We start from the raw sequence: 20,474 nt of genomic DNA, 5'->3' as shown, positions 1-20,474 counted from the left end.
ATGCTTTCAACCTTTCTTTTTCCTCACTTTTTTTTAAGGATTTTGTGGTTGATCATCTCTTTGGAACCCATCAGCATTATGTTGCACTTGATGTATGGTCATCGACAACATAGGCTTTTGCTTCTACTAGATTTTTTTTTACCACCTGTTTCTCATGGTTCTAAGAGGATGTGTGAGAGAGGAAGAGAATAGAGTCTTTTTTTTTTTTTTTTTTTTTAATTTTAAGGATAGGGCATGCTGACATGAACTCAGTGACATAGTAGCGAGAGATTTAGTGGGAAGTGAGAGAAATTTTAGGGGGGGTTGGATGTGTAGAAGAAGAAGAAGATTTAGGTTTTTTTTTTTTTCTAATAAAGGTCTGGTTTTATCTTTTAACCAAAATTTTTTGTATTATTGTCATTCTTAATTTCCTTTCTTTTTTATTTAGAATTTTCTTGTTACACATTTTTACTTTTTTTTTTGTTTCGCATTTTTTTTATTTTGTTCATATTATTCTTATATTTTTTTAATAAATTATTTTTTCATTTTTTTCTTCCTTTCTTGTACTTTTTTTTTCTTTTTCCTTTTTTTTTTGTTTTGTTTTCTTTTTTTCCCAAAGTTTTTTTTTTGCTTTCTTTTTTTTCGATTGTTTTTTTCATTCTTTTTTCTTTTTTTTTTTCAAAGTTTTTTTTTTTGCTTTCCTTTTTTTTTCGATTGTTTTTTTCATTCTTTTTTATTTTTTTTTTTGTTTTCTTTTCCCTTTTTTTTAAAAGTTTTTTTTTTTGCTTTCTTTTTCTCTTCTATTTGCTTTTATTTTCCACACTTTTCTCTTTTTTTTTTCACATGTTTTTTTTTGCTTTCTTTTGTTTTATTATTTTTTTTACTATTTTTTTGTAGGCATTAGAGTGCAACCAAATGAGCACAACAAAACAAATTTTTTAATCTCATCGACCCATCTTTGGTGCACATAAGGACGACCTTGGCATGGTCTATCTATTGTATCCCTATTCGTGCTTCCTAATCATCATGCGGAAACATACAAAGGTGCAGCACCGTTCGTGCATCCTGATCATCATGCGGAAATCTGCAAAGGTGCAGCGCCGTTCGTGCATCCTCATCGTCATGGGGGGGGGCCCCGCAAAGGCTTACAACTCTCCATTCGATCACCCTAGGTGGATCCCGAAAAGGTCTACCTTGTAGTACTGTTAAGTCACCTTGTAGCACTGTTCGTACAACCTGATCCTCATGGGAGGGGCCCCGCAAAGGCTTACAACTCTTTCATTCGATCACCCTAGGGAGGATCTCGGAAAGGTCTACCTTGTAGCGCCGCTCGGGTATCCTGATCGTCATGGGAGGGGTCCTGCAAAGGCTTACAACTCTTTCATTCGATCACCCTAGGTGGATCCCGAAAAGGTCTACCTTGTAGCACTGTTCGTACAACCTGATCGTCATGGGAGGGGCCCCGCAAAGGCTTACAACTCTTTCATTCGATCACCCTAGGGAGGATCTCGGAAAGGTCTACCTTGTAGCGCCGCACGGGTATCCTGATCGTCATGGGAGGGACCCTGCAAAGGCTTACAACTCTTTCATTCGATCACCCTAGGTGGATCCCGAAAAGGTCTACCTTGTAGCACTGTTCGTACATCCTGATCGTCATGGGAGGGGCCCCGCAAAGGCTTACAACTCTTTCATTCGATCATCCTAGGGAGGATCTCGAAAAGGTCTACCTTGTAGCGCCGCTCGGGTATCCTGATCGTCATGGGAGAGGCCCTGCGAAAGCTTACAACTCTTTCATTCGATCACCCTAGGTGGATCCCGTAAATGTCTACCTTGTAGCACCGTTCATACATCCTGATCGTCATGGGAGGGGCCCCCCAAAGGCTTACAACTCTCTCATTCGATCACCCTAGGGAGGATCTCGGAAACGTCTACCTCGTTATGTTACTCCTTGATCAAAATTTGAAGATGAAGATGAGGCGGATATGCCATCAAACCTTGAAGATGAGAAGAATGTGCCATCAAGATTTTGAACAGAGTCAGGTTGGCTAGAGTCGATCTCGCGTACAAGGAGGAGCCAGACGGACCAGAGTTGTCCTCGCATATGAGGTAGAGCTAGGCAAACCAAACTTGATCTCGCATATGAGATGGAACCACACCCACATTTTTTGAGAGGAAGCGAAGCTACACCAATTTTGGAGAAGAGGTGAAGTTGTACTAATATTTTGGAGAGGAAACGAAACGGCACCACGACTTTGAAGATGAAGTGAAGTCGCGTCATCAATTTGGAGATGAAGTGAAACCGCGCCATCAGTTCGGAGATGAAACGAAGCCACATCACGACTTTGGAGATGAAACGAAGCCACGCCAACATTTTGGAGAGGAAACAAAACCGCATCACGACTTTGGAGATGAAGCGAAGTCGTGCCATTAGTTTGGAGATGAAGTGAAGCCACGCCACAACTTTGGAGATGAAGCGAACCACGCCAGACTTTGGAGATAAAGCGAAATTGTGCCAACATTTTGGAGATGAAGCGAAGCCACGCTATCAGTTCAGAGATGAAACGAAGCCACGCCACGACTTTGAAGATGAAGTGAAGCCACGTCATCAATTTGGAGATGAAGCGAACCACGCCAGACTTTGGAGAAAAAGCGATGTTGCGTCATGATTTTGTAGATCGAGTCATTGAAGATGGAGCCGAGCCATGCACACCGACCTTGAACTTAAAGATGGAGCGGAGTCATGCACACCGACCTTTAACTTAAAGATGGAAGTAGGGCCACACACGTCAATATTGAACTTAAAGATGGAGAGGCATCAAACGAAGCCTCTAAACTTGAAGATGGGGGAGTATCGATGGAGCCTTTGAACTTAAAGATGGAGAAGCATCGACGAGACCTTTGTACTTGAGTTTGACAAAGCATCGGCAAATTCTTCGCATTTAAGTTTGACGAAACATCAATCAATGCTTCACATTTGAGTTTGATAAAGCATCGATAAATCATCGACATCTGAGCTTCAAAAAGCATCGGCCAATCCTCTGCACTTGAGCTTGAAGTATCGGCGAATCCTTCGCATTTAAGTTTGAAATATCGATGAATCTTCCGCATTTGAGTTTGATGAAGCATCAATGAATCTTTGGCAGTAGGCTTGATTTTGTGACTTTGAGCATGGAGATGGCATTGCAAAACCTTTAGACTTGAGCATGAAGATGAAGCATCAATGAAACCTCTAAACTTAAAGATGGAGGAGCATCGATGAAGCCTCTGAACTTGAAGATTGAAGAGTATCGATGAAGCCTCTAAACTTAAAGATGGAGGAGCATCTAAGTTTAATTTTAAAGAGAAAGCGAAGCGCATTCTAGGTGTGTGCCTTTTATTTACTGTGTTGGCTCCTTACGAGGGATGAACATCTTCAATCTGAAGTGTTATTCTTTAATGGAGATGATCAACATCAATCTTGTAGTATTATACTTAGGTGGTTGTGATACCTTTTCTGATGAACTAAACTTAAATTTCTTTAAGTTTCCTTCATACCTTTAAAGAAATGGATCAAATCATGACGTAGTTCAAGCTTTTTTTTCTTTTTTTTTTTTTTTAAACTGAACTGAACTTGAAGTTTCTATCAAGCTGCCTACATATCCTTCTTAATGATAGGGATCAAGTCATAATATAGTTCGAAAAGAATGTTTTTTTTTTTTTATGCGCGACTGAACTTAAATTTCTCTAAGTTGCCTACGTACCCTTTATAATGACAGAGATCAAGTCGTAACGTAGTTCGTACAATTTTTTTTTTGGGCCGTTCACATTTTAAGCTCATGCGGGCTAGGAGCATTATGCAGTTTAGGCTCGTGCGATGAGAAGCTTCTTTATTTAAACTACAGAAGCTCTTATTTCATCATGGTTTTGATTATCCTTTTCATTTGTAGGATTCGTCAATATGATAAGTTTTGACTTCACTATCAAGGAACCTTCTGTACTTATGTCAACAGAAAATTTCCTCTTCATGCGTGAAGGGACACGACTGTGAATCTTTCCGTCGTTGTTTTTTTCATGGAATGATGTTGGCTTCAAGATTTTCATCCTTCCTTTACATTGATCGCTTGTTGTCTTGAGACGATCAAAAGCATATGCTGAAAGTTGATCTTTCTTTGATGTGGATATACTTAACCTTTTGAAGGCTGAAGTTCGAGCAGAAGTAGTCGTTGGACATTGGTCTTCTTCTCCCACAGTGGCCATACTCAATCTTTGAAAGACTGAAGATCGAGCACTTGAAGGCTTAATACGATCGAAGACAGAAGTTCTTTGCTTCATTTCTTCTGAGTTGTTGACTTCTTTAGCAGTCACATGATTGTTGTCGACTTCCACTATGCCGACAGTGTGACATGCAATAACTTCTGATACTTTCTCTGGATGATTATTAAGAAAGCTTATTGGGAGAAATTCTGCCGAAGTTGCCAGCCATCAGAATTGAGGGAAGTCCTTGTCTTCTTTCTTAGCAGGTTTAGGCTTCTATGTCATCTTTTTGCCTTTCTTTTTATGAGTTTTGTTTCTTCTTCTATAGCTTCGATAGGAACGCGACTCTTTTTGGGTGGAGTTTGGTTGTCTTCTCTTTCAATGAGTCACTACTATCCACCATTCGTTGTCATCTTCAACAAGCTCATCTTTCTTTTCGGAATTTGCTGTTTGAATCTCTTGTTGGAACCGAACAACTATAGGCTCGAATTCTCCAAACTGGATCGGGCTTTCTCTTTGAGCATGAGACACAGACAATATTGGAACATTTGAAGTCGCCGCTACTGTAGCGTGGTTTGTCTGAGCTACTTCATCCAAATCTAGCTCAATCTTCTTTTCACGAGCCAACTTCATAATTCGTTCCTTCAGCACGAAGCATCTTTCAACTAGGTGACTAATGACCCGATGATACTTGCAGTAGTTAGGATCATCTATTTTTCCTTCTTGTTCCGGCCGCTTGCATTCCGGTAGCTGAATAAGTTGCTTCTCTAGTAGTGCTCCAACATATCTGCCACATCAGAGTCAGGGAATGGATAAACCTTCTCTTGTTGTTCTTTAAGAGTTAGACGATGTTTCTCGCCCTCTTGTGCCTTCTTTCAAATTTTGTTTGTTTTCCTTTGGAGGAAAATTTCAGCGGGGTCACATGAACGACCGTAGATTCTTTTGTGGCACTACCCACGATCTTTTCAGTGCCCTTGGCATCATTTTTGTATTTTCTCCCTTTAGAGACTAGGAAATCTTTAGTTCCCCTATTGGCAATGCTCAACTCTATATCATGAGCATGTGTTGCCAGTTCCTCAAACATACGAGGTTTTATCCCTTGTAGGATGTAGAGAAGCTCTCAGTGCATGCCTTGAGTGCACATCTCCACTGCAGATAATTCAGTAAGTCTATCTTTGCAATCCAGACTTAAAGCTCTCCATCGATTGATGTAATCGATGACTATCTCTCCCTTCCACTGTTTGGTGTTCGTCAGCTCCACCATGCTAACAATACGCCTTGTACTGTAGAAGCGATTCAAGAACTCCCTTTCTAGTTGTTCCCAACTGTCAATCACTTCTGGCTCCAAATCAGTATACCAATCAAAAGCATTTCCTTTCAAGGTACGGACGAACTGCTTGACTAGCTGGTCTCCTCTGGTTCCTGCATTTTCACAGGTTTCAATGAAGTGTGCAACATGTTGTTTTGGATTGCCCTTTCCATCGAACTGCTGGAACTTTGGAGGTTGATACCCAGCTGGCATTCTCAGGTTGTCGATTCTCTTGGTGTATGGATTGGAGTACATAAAGGAGGTTTGCAACGGTCCTTCGTATTGAGCTCTTATGGAGTTTGTGATTATATCCTGGAGCTGTTGAACTGACAGGGAGGCAACAGAGGTGGATTGTGGTGGCTAACTTTCCTGCAAGACAATCTTTCCTTTGTCATTGGCTTTTGTAGTTGGGGATTGACTTGATTCAACAGTATCTCGAGCATGTATCTGATCTCTTAAAGCAGCAATTTCATGATCTCGCTCTTCTACAGCCTTCATTAGGAGGTTTATCTTTACCTCCATCTCTGCCATGGTCGACTCAGTCGTTACGTCAGTCATCATGACAGACACTACATCAAGATGTGATTCTTTCTCTGATAGATCAGTAGCAGAAACATAGTTGTCAAACAAGGGATTTTTTCTGATGACGATCTCGCCTTTAGAAGATTCCATCAACTGGTCCCAGATTTCCTCCGTGATGACAAAGCTTATGTAAGTGTTACTTGCGACGGTAGCTTTGGATGCAACTTTCTTTAGTGCCATTTGTAGATTTGTTAGACTTGGATGACGAGAGAGAGATGAGAGGTAGAGATGTCCCACTGGGCGTGCCAATTTGTTCGCACGAGATTTCAAGAGAAATTTATTTTATGGAACTTGAACTTTGTATTTGTATTAATTTTGTGGAAAGTGAGTACAATCTCTAATACACAGTATTTTGATGCTTTCAAAATAAACTATAAACTTTAAACTAGTTGATCTTCTTGAACGATCGGCCTTTGGGCTTGTTGATCTTCTTGGGTGATCGATCTTTGGGCTTGTTGATCTTCTTGGGTGATCGGCCTTTGGGCTCGTTGATCTTCTTGGGTGATCGGCCTTTGGGCTCGTTGATCTTCTTGGGTGATCGGCTTTTGGACTTGTTGATCTTCTTGGATAATCGGCCTTTGGGCTTGATGATCTTCTTAGATGATCAACCTTTAGGCTTGTTGATCTTCTTGGAGGATCGGTCTTTGGACGACTTGATTTTCTTGGATGATCGGCCTTTGGGCTTGTTGATCTTCTTGGATGATCGGTCTTTGGACTTGTTGATTTTCTTGAAAGATCGGCCTTTAGGCTTGTTGATCCTCTTGGAGGATTAGTGTTCGCACGAGGCTTTCGGAGAAACTTGTTTCGTGGAGTTGAACTTAAGTTGGTGTTGATGTTGAAGTTGATTTGATGCGATGTGGTTCGATCTCTAGTATTTGATCCTCTGATTCTCTCCCAGTTGAATGCGTACGCTTGATTTGAGGAAGCGAAGCGCGTGATGATCGTAAAGTTGAAGTCTTGGAAGAATACTTGTATCTCCGAAGGACTTCAGTCTTTAAGAGTCTTCTATCTTCTAAGAGTGCAGCTTTAGGAGTCTTGGGAGTCTTCTGCTTGTTGATGAATTCTCTTTGGACTCTCTAAATGTAGAATTACTTGTATCTTCAAAGGATTTCAGTCTTCAGGATGCTTGTATCTTCGAAGGACTTCAGTCTTCAGGTGTGGTCAGCTTCAGGAGTCAAGGAGTCTTCTGATTGTAAAGAATTCTCTATAAGCTCTCTGGAGTATAGAATTGCTGACCCTGGAGAACTCCTCTATTTATAGAGTTCTCTGCTGGAATTCATGGGCTTGGGCTTGGTCGGTCCATGGGCCTAACTAATTGGATTTGGGCTTAGCCCAAATAATAATATCAAATTGGACCGAAGTAATTTTATTTAATCCAACGGTTACGAAGGAGAAATGTGCCATCATTGGACTTCGTCAATTTATGTTTGCAACTTCAATTTGGGACAAATGTCAACTTCTAATTAGTCTTGAATTCAATTATTTGGAATTTTGTCATTAATTTAGTAAATGATGTGGCAATTTGCGATCGGTCCAAAATTTCTCATTCAACAATTATTATTATTATTATTATTATTATTATTATTATTAACTGTTTACATAAACAAAATATGAGTTTATAATTATTATTATCATTTTATCTATATATTTTTTACAAAAATTGTGGTATAAAAAGTTAGTTATTTTCTAATTTTCATTTCAACATTTTTGTAATTTAATACATTTCTAAATTGTTTTGACTTTCTACCTTAAACTATAAATGTTGTAGTATTTAAATGGAAAGCTTGACTATGATATTGTGATATTTAAATTTTAACTTTTAGAAATTATAGGATTAAATCATATTTTTACACTTATAATAGTATTATTTTTTTAATGAATTTTTATACTGTTTTATTTGAATGAAAAATTTATTGGAAATAACTCATTTAATATTACATAATTTTATTTGGCTAAGAATAAACAAAATTGCTAAAAATGAATATATTAAAAAAACAAACGGAGAAATTTTCTCTGCGGGGAACCCAATCCCCGCGAATTCCCTGCAATGAATCCCCGTCCCGATCCCTACAGGGAATTTTACGAGGACGGGGAATGACTGCTACTTAGATCTAAATCTATTACATTGGTAAGCTAAATTCCTCTTCCTTACAATTCAGTTCTTGGATGATAAAGACATCTAGGGTCCATTTATTCACCTAGTTATTGATCCAATTTGATAACTCCTTTGAGTGCTAGTTCAATTCTTCCATGTTTGAGCAGTAGTATATTGTTCCATGGAGCTAAGGTCCAAAATATGGAAGAAATTGGTGTTTTCACGACTCTATCACCCGGTCAATTAGGAATTCATTAGGACCTTTAGGGGCAGCTCCTCAAATTGTGAATTTTTATTCATTTTATGACTTAATAACTCATAATCCGATAAAGCCAAGGATCGTAATTCTCGAAGGAGCAATCGAAAAGATTATGGAGTATCCTCAAGTTTAGGTATTGTTCCTCCAATGATTGTAGTACCAAGTACTTCTTGCCGAGCTCTAATATGATCATATTTATAAGTAAGCATCTCTTGTAAAATATGAGCAACACCAAATCCTTCAACCTAATAGGATGCAGTGCTTTCTGTTTTTTTGTTTGTGTGTGCAGTAAGGAGATGTTTTGGATTGAAATTCAATTTCTTGATCTGTATCTTCAATTTTTGGAAACTTATAAAGTTCTTCTGTTAAGCCAGCCATGATCAATGAACCTACAAAAACCTTCAAATTGTATATGAACTGAATTGACTAAATTATTCGATTCTCCCAAAACGCTAGCTAAGCTAATAAATAGTCATAGGCTAAGCCGGAGACAAGATATACTACTTTTCCTACAACAAGGTTGTTTACTATCTATCCTCTTTCTACTTTTCAAGCTACTACAGTGCGGGGAATGACTAACTCTTGCTTCAAAATAGGCAGACTATCCCCACCCATGGACATCTCTGATAACTAACAATATTTGGAATCTAGTAGAGATGGAAGAAAATTTGACTTTAACCTAATCAAATTCAAATTTAGGTTAAGTTTAGAATTATATATATAAGAAAAGAAAATATAGAAAGGTTTTCCTTTAATTGGCGTGAGAACACTCCCCGTCAGATCCCTCCCTCTCGCGTCTCACCCTCGCTCTCAAGGTCTAGCTCGCACGCCGGCAACCCACCGCAGCCAGCCACGTCCACGCCCGCCGTCCGTCGCCGGTGCTCCAGTTCCGTCACCGTCGCTGCAGTTGCGCCGCCGCCGTCCACATCTTCGCCGCCGGTCATTTCCTCCTTTACCCAATCTCTCTCTCTCTCGATCCCTCTTCCGCACGCAGCAATCAGCCACAAACGTCGATCGCCGTTCGCTGATCTCTGCGCCGTCGTTACGAGTCGCCGCCGCTGGAGTTGATCGGGTCCGCGTGCAGCAGCGTTAAAGTTGGGGTTTTGTGGGTTTCAGCGTGTTGAACGGCCCTGAAAATTAGATTTTGGTAAGTTTTATGGCTTATTCTTCAATTCCTTGGATACCCATTAACTTTTGGCATAGATTTAATGTTACCCATAATGTTTCGATTGTTAAATTGAAGATTTGGAGTGTTGTGAACCACTGTCCAGTTTTGGAATTGGTTTAGGCGGGGACGTACTTACCATTCTTATTTACTTGATTAAGTCATGTATGGGTAAGTATGAACTAATTCAGACTGTGAACTGCGAATGGCTCATTAAATAGGAGGTTGTGCGCATTAGGGAGTCGAATGCCAAAAAAATGATTGGCTAGTACGCATTGTTTGGATGCATACCTCCAACCATTTGTCATACGTTTTCAAGAAGTTAGATGAGTTATGACTAGATTTCAATTCCATATCTTCTATTTGAATTTGATTCATTAGGAGAGAAATCATTTGTGTGGCTTTCTTCCGTTTGAGATTGAGATTTTAGATGAATTCAAGGTGTTCCTTATAAATTTTGAAGTAGTTGATTCAGATGTTTCTTCAAGTATTAATCTGTTTAAGCAAGGTAATATTGTTGCTAGAGTTTACAAATGCAGTAGATCAAAACCAGAATTAGTCAAGTTTTGTTAGATGGGAGGATTAGGTTAAGAGGAGAAGTTGAAGAGTCACTAAATGTGTCTGTTCATGAAGTGGCCGATCATTAGAAGAATGTAAAAGTGACTGTTGAAAATATTGAAAAAACTGACTTTTTGAAAGACCCAATTATTACATGTTCTTTATGCAAGAAGACCACAAGGTGGAAGCTGAAGTCCTTCGAAATCCCGTTTGAAGTGGTGCCTAAATTTATTGATAATTTTAATGATAAGACAGTTCATAAAAGTTTTGAAAGTGGCTCCTCGTTGGCTGTTGGTTGCATTAACCCCAGCGTTGGGATTGATTTTTTAGTCATTAAGAGGAATGATGTTCACGCTCATGAAGTTAATGAGATGATTACTTTAGACAAAGGTCTTTCTCGAAAGGATTTGTTAGATGAAGAGTCTGTTTTGAATTCCAATGAGTTGGCGCCAGCTGTTTTAATTTCTCCCAGTAAAATGCAGCATCCACAAGTTGTTTCACCATGTTAACAAGGTCAGTTTGATGATGGTTCATCAGTGTCAGCAGTGATGAACCAGAAATTTTGACCTTAAATTCTGTTCCAGAAGGGAGGATGACTTCTTTGGACGAGAAATTTCAGGGTTATGTCAACTCTTTTGAAAAAAAGTCTGATCAGCCTCCTTCTAGCAAGTTCTCTTTGATTGATTCATCTCTAGTTCCATCTAAATTCTCAACTTTAATTGAGAACTGTGGTTTGAAGCTTGGGAAAACCACTCATCATTTTTCTAAGTAGCATTTTTTATCGTTTTGTTTCTTTAAAAGAGAGGATTTCTTTTTACTTGGATTACTAGAGGCCCTAAAAAGATTTCTCCAATTCAGCTTCCAGATGTTGTCTTTTCCAGAATCGTCAAAAGAGAAAGTGGATGGTCTTCTTACTAAAGTTTTCTGGAGTTCAAAGGTTGTTGGTTGGTCTTTTGTTTGATTCTTTTGGTAAATCAGGAGAGTAAATAGTCCAGTTGGGCTTCAGGCAAATTACAGAAAATATTTGATCTTAAATCTTAGAAAGGTTAAAGTGGCAGTTTACAAGTGGTTTGCGGTGGATGGAGTTGAAAGTAAGGGCAAGGAAAAAGCCTCCTTAACGAGCTTACTTATTTTGTCTCGAATGCTGAAGCATTTGATTTGTCATTTATGGATTTGGATATTTGTGTTGCTACTAAAGCCTTAATCACTAATTTTTGGTTTGAGAAGATTCAAAAAGTTCTTGTTAACTCTCTTCAGTGGTGTATTCGTTTTGAAGCAGCAAGGATCTTCGATTCTTCTTGGTGTTCTCTTTCTATGTTTTATGTAATTTTTTTTCTTTTCATAGTTTATTGTTTCTTTTTGTTTCATTTTAGTTTATTTAGTCTCTTTTCATCATATAAATGAAAAGTTATCTTTGTTTTTTTTTTTAAAAAAAAGAACTAATGGATTTCCTTAATATTCATCGTTAGTTAGTTATTTGTAGGTAGTCAATTTAACTTTTTTTTAATAATTTATTTATTGGTGCCAGTTAGCTTCTTTTTGATTTTGCAGTTTTATTTGATTATTTTCTTTAATGCATAAGCTGTTTGTTCAATTTAATCATCATTTGGAATTTTAAGTTTTTGTTATTTTGTTTTTTTTTTTTTTTTTTTTTTTTTTTTTTTTTTTTTTTAAAAGTTTCCTTAGAGGAGTGATAAATCTCAAAGTAGAAGTCTTATACTGCAATTGCAATTGTAGTTTTATAGTCCATCCATTTGAAGAATGGAGTGAGCTGGTATTGACTCAACTTGTTTTGATATCATAGACTGATATGCATTGTTGCAAGTCTAATTTGATGCTATTATGAATTGTTTGTATTTAGTATATCTTGACTAAATAGTAGAAATATTCTGAGTATTTTGTTATAGGAAGAGCGTATATCATTAATTTTTTGGAAAATTATAGGTTGAAGGAATTGGCCCACACACGACAAACACTCTCTTCCCTTAACTCACATGCCTTCTTTCCTTCCCCTCCTCTTTCATGTATATACTTTAGTGATTGGGAGCCTCCTCTTGCATGTATATACTTTAGTGATTGGGGGGTTATCATTACTCGCCCCCAACAAGCCACCTTATCTTCAAGTTGGAAATCCAAAGATTGTGCTTGGATTGTCGAAGCAATCTTCCATATATCATCCTCAGGATTAGAAAGTTCTCAATGGATCAGTATCTCAAATTCACCCTTGTTGGAGGTTGATTTCCATAGCCCTAACAAATCTGATGGCTTGTATTGCACAAAAATGACAATGAAAGCCTGAAGGAACTGGAAACATGGCCAAACTCGGTCTTATAGCTTTGCGAAGAATCGAAACATGAAACATTGGATGAATTTTCAACCCTTCGGGTAAAGCCAATTTGTGTAAGCCACAGACTCAACCTTGGCCTTGATTTGAAAGGGACCAACGAAATGTGGAGCTAACTTTGGATGCTTGTGGCAGAAAACAGAAAGTTGCTGATATGGCCTCAGCTTAGATACACCTGTTTATCAAGTTCAAAGCTCACACTCCTTTGTTTTAGATTAGCCATGTCAGTAATTCATTATTGGGCCTTCAATAAATAATATCTCCTTCAGAGTATGTAACATCACATCCTGATACTGGAGTTGGACATCAACCTCTGCAATCACGGTAGAGTCAGCGTGATAGCTAATAACAGGTGGACAGCCGACCATGAACAATACGAAAGGTTTTGGTGGAAGTACAGTATAAACTAGAATAAATACTAATCTTCATTTGTAAACAAGCAGCTTCTTTATAATTAAAGTTTTATTTACTGTTTGTTTGCAACCCATATTTGTTCAATCATCATTTGATCCTAGTTTCACTGTGAAAGTAGGAACTTCAACACATAACACATTGTTCTGTGAATTAGATTTGAAAGGGACCAACGAAATGTGGAGCTAACTTTGGATGCTTGTGGCAGAAAACAGAAAGTTGCTGATATGGCCTCAGCTTAGATACACCTGTTTATCAAGTTCAAAGCTCACACTCCTTTGTTTTAGATTAGCCATGTCAGTAATTCATTATTGGGCCTTCAATAAATAATATCTCCTTCAGAGTATGTAACATCACATCCTGATACTGGAGTTGGACATCAACCTCTGCAATCACGGTAGAGTCAGCGTGATAGCTAATAACAGGTGGACAGCCGACCATGAACAATACGAAAGGTTTTGGTGGAAGTACAGTATAAACTAGAATAAATACTAATCTTCATTTGTAAACAAGCAGCTTCTTTATAATTAAAGTTTTATTTACTGTTTGTTTGCAACCCATATTTGTTCAATCATCATTTGATCCTAGTTTCACTGTGAAAGTAGGAACTTCAACACATAACACATTGTTCTGTGAATTAGATTTGAAAGGGACCAACGAAATGTGGAGCTAACTTTGGATGCTTGTGGCAGAAAACAGAAAGTTGCTGATATGGCCTCAGCTTAGATACACCTGTTTATCAAGTTCAAAGCTCACACTCCTTTGTTTTAGATTAGCCATGTCAGTAATTCATTATTGGGCCTTCAATAAATAATATCTCCTTCAGAGTATGTAACATCACATCCTGATACTGGAGTTGGACATCAACCTCTGCAATCACGGTAGAGTCAGCGTGATAGCTAATAACAGGTGGACAGCCGACCATGAACAATACGAAAGGTTTTGGTGGAAGTACAGTATAAACTAGAATAAATACTAATCTTCATTTGTAAACAAGCAGCTTCTTTATAATTAAAGTTTTATTTACTGTTTGTTTGCAACCCATATTTGTTCAATCATCATTTGATCCTAGTTTCACTGTGAAAGTAGGAACTTCAACACATAACACATTGTTCTGTGAATTAGATTTGAAAGGGACCAACGAAATGTGGAGCTAACTTTGGATGCTTGTGGCAGAAAACAGAAAGTTGCTGATATGGCCTCAGCTTAGATACACCTGTTTATCAAGTTCAAAGCTCACACTCCTTTGTTTTAGATTAGCCATGTCAGTAATTCATTATTGGGCCTTCAATAAATAATATCTCCTTCAGAGTATGTAACATCACATCCTGATACTGGAGTTGGACATCAACCTCTGCAATCACGGTAGAGTCAGCGTGATAGCTAATAACAGGTGGACAGCCGACCATGAACAATACGAAAGGTTTTGGTGGAAGTACAGTATAAACTAGAATAAATACTAATCTTCATTTGTAAACAAGCAGCTTCTTTATAATTAAAGTTTTATTTACTGTTTGTTTGCAACCCATATTTGTTCAATCATCATTTGATCCTAGTTTCACTGTGAAAGTAGGAACTTCAACACATAACACATTGTTCTGTGAATTAGTTCATCGGAACTAATGAGTTTGTTTCTGTGTTGCAGGAAAAAAAATGGTTATGAGCCAGATTAGATTGTTTAGAAGAAGTATTGTCAATAGCAAAGATCTAATACAACTGACATCTGTGCGAACATTCGCTGCCGGAGGCAAATCAAAGAAGGGATCTAAAGGGGGTGCAGCTGCCGATGCTCCTAAAGCATCAACTTTAAGTAAAGAGGTGAAGTCTACTACCGTAGTTGGTGCCAATATTCTCAAGGAAGGTGCAGATCCAAAAATTATGGCAGACTCAGAGTACCCTGTTTGGCTGTGGCATTTGCTTGATAAACATCCACCTCTAAGTGAATTACGAAGGAAGAATGTCGAAACCCTTCCCTACGTGGATCTCAAACGCTTCGTTAAATTGGATACTCGAGCAAAGATCAAGGAAAACAACTCTACTAAGGCCAAGAATTGATGTAACAGTCTAGTAGGGGCAGGCTTTCTTATTGTTTCTTTTGTGAATGTAATGCAACTCTCAGACTCTGGAATGATCATCAATAACTAGTAAGTCTCATCTGTTGATTTGTCTTGCTATCACATTTTCTTCATTTTTCCATCACTGGCTGTTTTCGAAGTCCATTTTGATGTCTTACTTTCTGTTCGTTTCTTCAAGCATATTGAAACCCGACCGGTTTGGCGCAACCGGAAAACCAATCTTGTTATTTTTTATTTTTATAGGAAAAATGAGAGTCGAGAGTCAAGTCAATCTCATGCTAAGAAAAAAAGGAGACAGTGGAAAGAAACAAAAAGAAGCCATGAATAATGATTAGTGACAACATTTTTATACTAAGATGTTGATATGAGTAAGTAGTCCCTTCACATTTACAGTGTTGATATTCAATTAAACGAGAAACTTCTTACTCATATCAACAATGCAGTGTTGTTCTATTTTATCTTTCAAAAAGACTCTTATATAGCATGTTTAACTTAAAACGATTTCGAGAGGGTTAAAATCACTCAAATTTTTTTAACCATTCAAAATCACTTTTAACAGTAAAAAATGTGCTGAAAGTGATTTTAACAATTGGTGTTGAATGATTAAAAACTTAAACATTGAATTAAAAGTTGCTTTGAAATATACCTTTAATCATTTAAAATTAATTTAATATTTAATTAGATATTTTTAGATGTAATTTTCATATCATCAAAATTGGTGTGGAATGATTAAAAAAATATTATACTTTTTAAAACAACAAAACGATTTTAATCATTTGAGAATCACTCTCAAATATACCCTAAAAATGTCTTTTAGAGTGATTTTTAAAATGACAAAAGTGATTTTAATAATCCTAAACAATGTCTGCTAAAATATTCATCAATATAGAATCGATATTTTTAAAAACACATTGAAATTCCTTTTGTTTTTCTTTTTATGCCTCTGCCAAATTTATGTAATTATTTATTGCTTAGATTTTTACGAAATTTTCTAAAATTATATCAAACAGTGCCTTTATTCAATGGGAATTGGTTGTATTTGTATTTGTTTGGCAGTATTTTTAAAAACAGTGATTTTAACCTTTAACAAGTGATTTGATCAAAGTGATTTTCATTCTAATATTTTAATTTTTGGGTTTATACTTTTGATTAATTTGTAGAATTATAGTCCTCCTTAAAAATTCTCCAGAATATAAACAAATATGTAATGATGTGTGGTTGTTGCATTACATTGTCTTGTAATTTGCTTCTACACAAAGGACATGAGTTGCTGGTTTGAGACCTAGTGAGAATGCATGATTTGTTAAACATACAAAGTATTACATTGTATCTGCATGTCAATATTTCTATAGATATTTTCATTATTTTCATGAGTTCTTTTCTACTATATCGTAGAAAAAATCACGAAACATAAATATATATATATATATATATATATATATATATATATATCGCTAACGTAAATATAATACAAATAGTAGGTATTTGCAAAGACTGTAACGAACAATGGAGGTATTTGCGGAGTAAAGCATTATTATTGTTTGAAACAACGATTTGAGGGTTTGAATTTAATATTTTGGGCAAATATCAATTTATAATTATGAACTTCGAGGTTGTATAAATTTAAATTCTAAATTAATAATTATATCAATTTAAACCCTGAACTTTTTTATATGTGTATTAATTTTAAACCTTCCATTATGTTTTATTTGGATAAACATCGTTTGAGATTTATAATTGTATGAATCAAACTTTAAACTGGCATAAATGAATTAATTTAGACTCTTGATTAAGATTTATTTGAAAATTGTCTATTCAAATTATAATCATCAATTTTGTTAAATTGACATTTGTAAAAGTCTACACATGTATACATTGACGATTTTCAAATATAATTCTAATGAAACTTCTAAATTGTTTCACTTATAACCGTTTATAAGTTTAATGGAAAAAAAATAAATATTTTGCATAATATTTTTCATATTAAATATGAATGAATGCGTAAATTGATACATTTATAAAAGTTCAAGGTTAAAATTGGTATAATTATTAGTTTATGGTTTAAAGTAATACAACTCTTAAAATTTAAAGTATAAATTGATATTTACCTCAACATTTATAATAATTAATAATTCATGAGTCTGAAAAAGAAACCAACTTCCCATTAGGAAATTAAATTAGAGATTATTTATGGAAATTCTCCGAACTTTATGAACATATTCTCTAATCTTATTCATAAAAGTCAATATAATTTATTAAAGCCATTTTTGAAAAATATAGATATTAAAAAGAATTTGAAAGATATTTTTGGACCTGGGTCCTTTCTGATTTAATCACGTCCACAATATTTTGAAGAAGAAAATTATATATTCATAAAAGAAAAAAGATTTGAATTTGATGTCTTATTCTTGTAATTCCTTTCTGCACAAAGGACATGAATTGTTAATACTAACCCATTTGATGATGAAGGATTGGTGATACACGTGCCCGCAGGGGATTCTTGTCCTCACCTCTGTTTCGCCATGGACGTCCTCATAACAGATACTGCACTTTTCTCCCATCTCTTCTTCACCCCCGTTCCCATCATATTTCTCCTTCATCAGCCTCTCGATCACCGCTGTCGGCGCCCCTTTCGTCGCCGCTGCTGATTCTTGCCCAAGGTCCGCCTCCACCCAGATCGTGTACAGTAAATCCACATCGGCGATGATGTGGAAGTTGAGATCGAGGTTGCCGCCGCCCAATTGAAGAGCGAAGGAGGCGATATTATCAAAGATGGCGTCGGAGGCAGCGGGAGGGAGGTTGAAGGGGGAGAGAAAGCGATGGAGAAAGTAGTGGGAGAGGAAGGGTGGTTCTTCAAGCTCCGACACAGGAAAATGGAACAGAGCATCGGAAATTAGAGTTGGGGCAGTTTGTTGAACAATTTGTGGGGAGGTGGAGACACCAATTTGCTGGAACGCCACAATCGGAGTTCCACGAATTGCATTGGGTTGCCGTCGGTGGCAACGCTGCCGTCGCGGTTGCTGCGAATACAATGTTTGAGGGACAGAGTGGTAGTCAAAGACATGGCGATGGATGGATGAGTGTTGGAGAAAGACGGAGTGGGTTTCGATTTATCAGTGAAGTGAAGAAGATGAGTAATTTTATTTTTGGAATTTCTTCTGAAATCGGCTGTTGGGTTACAAATTTGGAAAATATTTTGAATAACTTGAAGTTGCATAGTAGTTGTAAGAGGGTGTTGATTATGGAAAATTTTAGGGTTTTTTTTCCTAAATTATAATTACAGGTTGTTTAGTTTTGATTTTTCCGTTCAACGGCACACTGTATTCCGTCCATCACCGCACACCCATCACAAAACCCACCTCTTTTTTTTTTATTTATTTATTTATTTAATTAATCTTCTTTCCCTTTCTCATTTCATTTCATCCCTACACAAATTTGTTCCATTTTTAATTTTAATCCTTATATTTTTAATAAATCATAAATTTAACCCCCAGTTAATGGTTGCTTTTTATAGCCTTTTTATCATAAATTTTAAAAATATTCACATATTATTCCATTAATTTTGAGGAATTTATTAAAAATATGGAACTAAAATTAGAGAATTGAAAGTACAAAAGATCAAAATTAAACCAACTTCATGTAGATTAAAATTATATTTTAACATTCTTGTAATTGTTGGTTTATTTTTTAAAATGACTTCTTAAATATTTTATTATTTGTTTTGAATACAAGATTAAAATAGTTTCAAAAAGTTGACTGTGTGGTGGATAGTTGTATAAATTTAGATTCTGTAAACTTTTGATTTTATTTCATTTAATTCTAAATTAGTGTTATAAAAAAAAGCTCATTTATTTTATTTTTGACTATAAAAAATTAACTAATAAATACATTTTATCGAAATTCATAAATTTCAAAAGAATAAATCGAGCTTTTTTTTTATTTTTATTTTTTATAAGTTTATTATTTCCCTATCAGATTCATATATATACTTTTAACAATTTTGAATTCGCGAGTGAAAATTTTTCAATAATATTTGGAGATAACAACTTGTTAAAGGATTAAAATTGTAATCCTTCTAAAAGCAAGTTTACTTCACAAAATTTTGACAAGTTCTTGAAGTCAATTTTTTTTTTTAAATAAAAATAAAAAGAAATGGTGAACAAATTTATTGAAAGAAAAACTTGGTACTCTATCCACAACTAAGTTGGTCAATTGTGGTATTGTCCAACTCTTGTGAGGAAAAAAACGTATTTGAGAATTAAAATATAATAAACTCAATACTAAATCTTTTAAAAATTCTCAAATTTACTTTAGATTTTTTTAAAATGGTAAATTAGGTATTTTATTTAAAGAATGGTTAAGATGAAATTGCTTCCAAAGTATATAGTTTTTTTCTTAAAAAAAAGAAACTTGGAAATATACATCTTAATTTTTCTTTGGAAGCACCAGTTAGATATATTTAAATAATAATATATTTAATTAAAGTATGAACTATGTATGTGTATTAATAATTTATCACATTGGGTTATTTTATTAGCTTGGACCCTATTGTGTGATCTAATTGATTAAGATTCTAGATTGCTAATTGAGTTTGAACTTATATAGAAACTTATTTCTAGTTCATTAGAGTTTAATGGGAACCCTAATTGAATTAGTATATAAATAGAGCTTAGGGTTATGGTCTCCAACATACCAAAACAATAAACATTCAGTTTATGTTGAATCTCATCTAGAGAAAAATCCACTAAGAGCATTCAAAGTTTTGGTTGAAAAAAATCATAGTTATCATCTATCATCATCTTCATATTTGAAATTAATTAAACAATTTTCATATGTTCCACATTACTTTTTTTTTTTTTAATAATAATAATTATTATTTAACTATCTTCCGTTTAAAGGTTCTACTAGAAAAAACAAGACTGATGACGGGCTTTCAAATCCCCAATGTGCATTTTCACCGATTTTTTCAAAATTATATTTACATAATTCTAAAAAACAATTAAAAAGAATTAAGATAATTCCATAATTAAATTACGATATTTAATGTTGTATGAATATGAAAAAAATAATAAAAAGTTGTACAAAAATCTTGAACACAAATTAATTGGCTAAAGACATCATGAATTTTTTTGTTTGATAAATTAATTAAAGTTGGCTTTGGATTAAACTCGTGTTCTGTTTTATTTTATTTTTAATATTATAGGCTTAAATCTCCATAGTTGCTTATAGTAAAAGAAACATTGACGAATAGAACCTCAAATCCATATCAATTGTTAGACAAAATAAATTTACAACCGTTCGAAGAGAATCTAAAATTACATTCACATAATTCTCAAAACAAAAGAAAGTGAGAGAATCAAAACAATTCTCAAAATCAAAATTTAAAAAATGTCATGGTTATAACGTAACAATGGTCTACGCAATTGACAAGAGTTGCTTCTTTGAAGCCAAGTGAGGATGCATG

The 20,474-nt window shown here is 35.5% G+C and overlaps 1 protein-coding gene and 2 pseudogenes across 2 annotated transcripts; 1 reads left to right on the top strand and 2 right to left on the bottom strand.

Annotated features, from left to right (window-relative positions):
- Positions 1-4,922: 4,922 nt before the first annotated feature.
- LOC150037523 (uncharacterized) lies at positions 4,923-6,052 on the bottom strand (annotated as a pseudogene).
- Positions 6,053-9,195: 3,143 nt separating this feature from the next.
- On the top strand, positions 9,196-15,109 carry LOC120074524 (Mitochondrial ribosomal protein L37). Of its 2 annotated transcripts, XM_090311742.1 has the most exons (3): positions 9,196-9,604; positions 13,093-14,358; positions 14,581-15,109. In XM_090311742.1, exons 2-3 carry the CDS (start codon positions 14,343-14,345, stop codon positions 14,988-14,990), a joined length of 426 nt encoding a protein of 141 aa, XP_090167868.1. In that variant the 5' UTR covers positions 9,196-9,604; positions 13,093-14,342; the 3' UTR covers positions 14,991-15,109. The 2 variants fall into 2 exon arrangements, with proteins under 2 accessions (XP_090167868.1, XP_038883607.1); XM_039027679.2 differs by lacking the exon at positions 13,093-14,358 and having other exon boundaries at positions 9,197-9,604.
- A 2,248-nt stretch (positions 15,110-17,357) lies between these two features.
- On the bottom strand, positions 17,358-18,446 carry LOC150037522 (uncharacterized; annotated as a pseudogene).
- Positions 18,447-20,474: the final 2,028 nt, after the last annotated feature.

Source organism: Benincasa hispida, chromosome 3 (assembly GCF_027475165.1).
Source record: "Benincasa hispida cultivar pf3 chromosome 3, pf3_genome.v1.1, whole genome shotgun sequence".
Lineage (NCBI taxonomy): Eukaryota > Viridiplantae > Streptophyta > Magnoliopsida > Cucurbitales > Cucurbitaceae > Benincasa > Benincasa hispida.
This window is presented reverse-complemented; position numbering and strand designations above follow the sequence as displayed.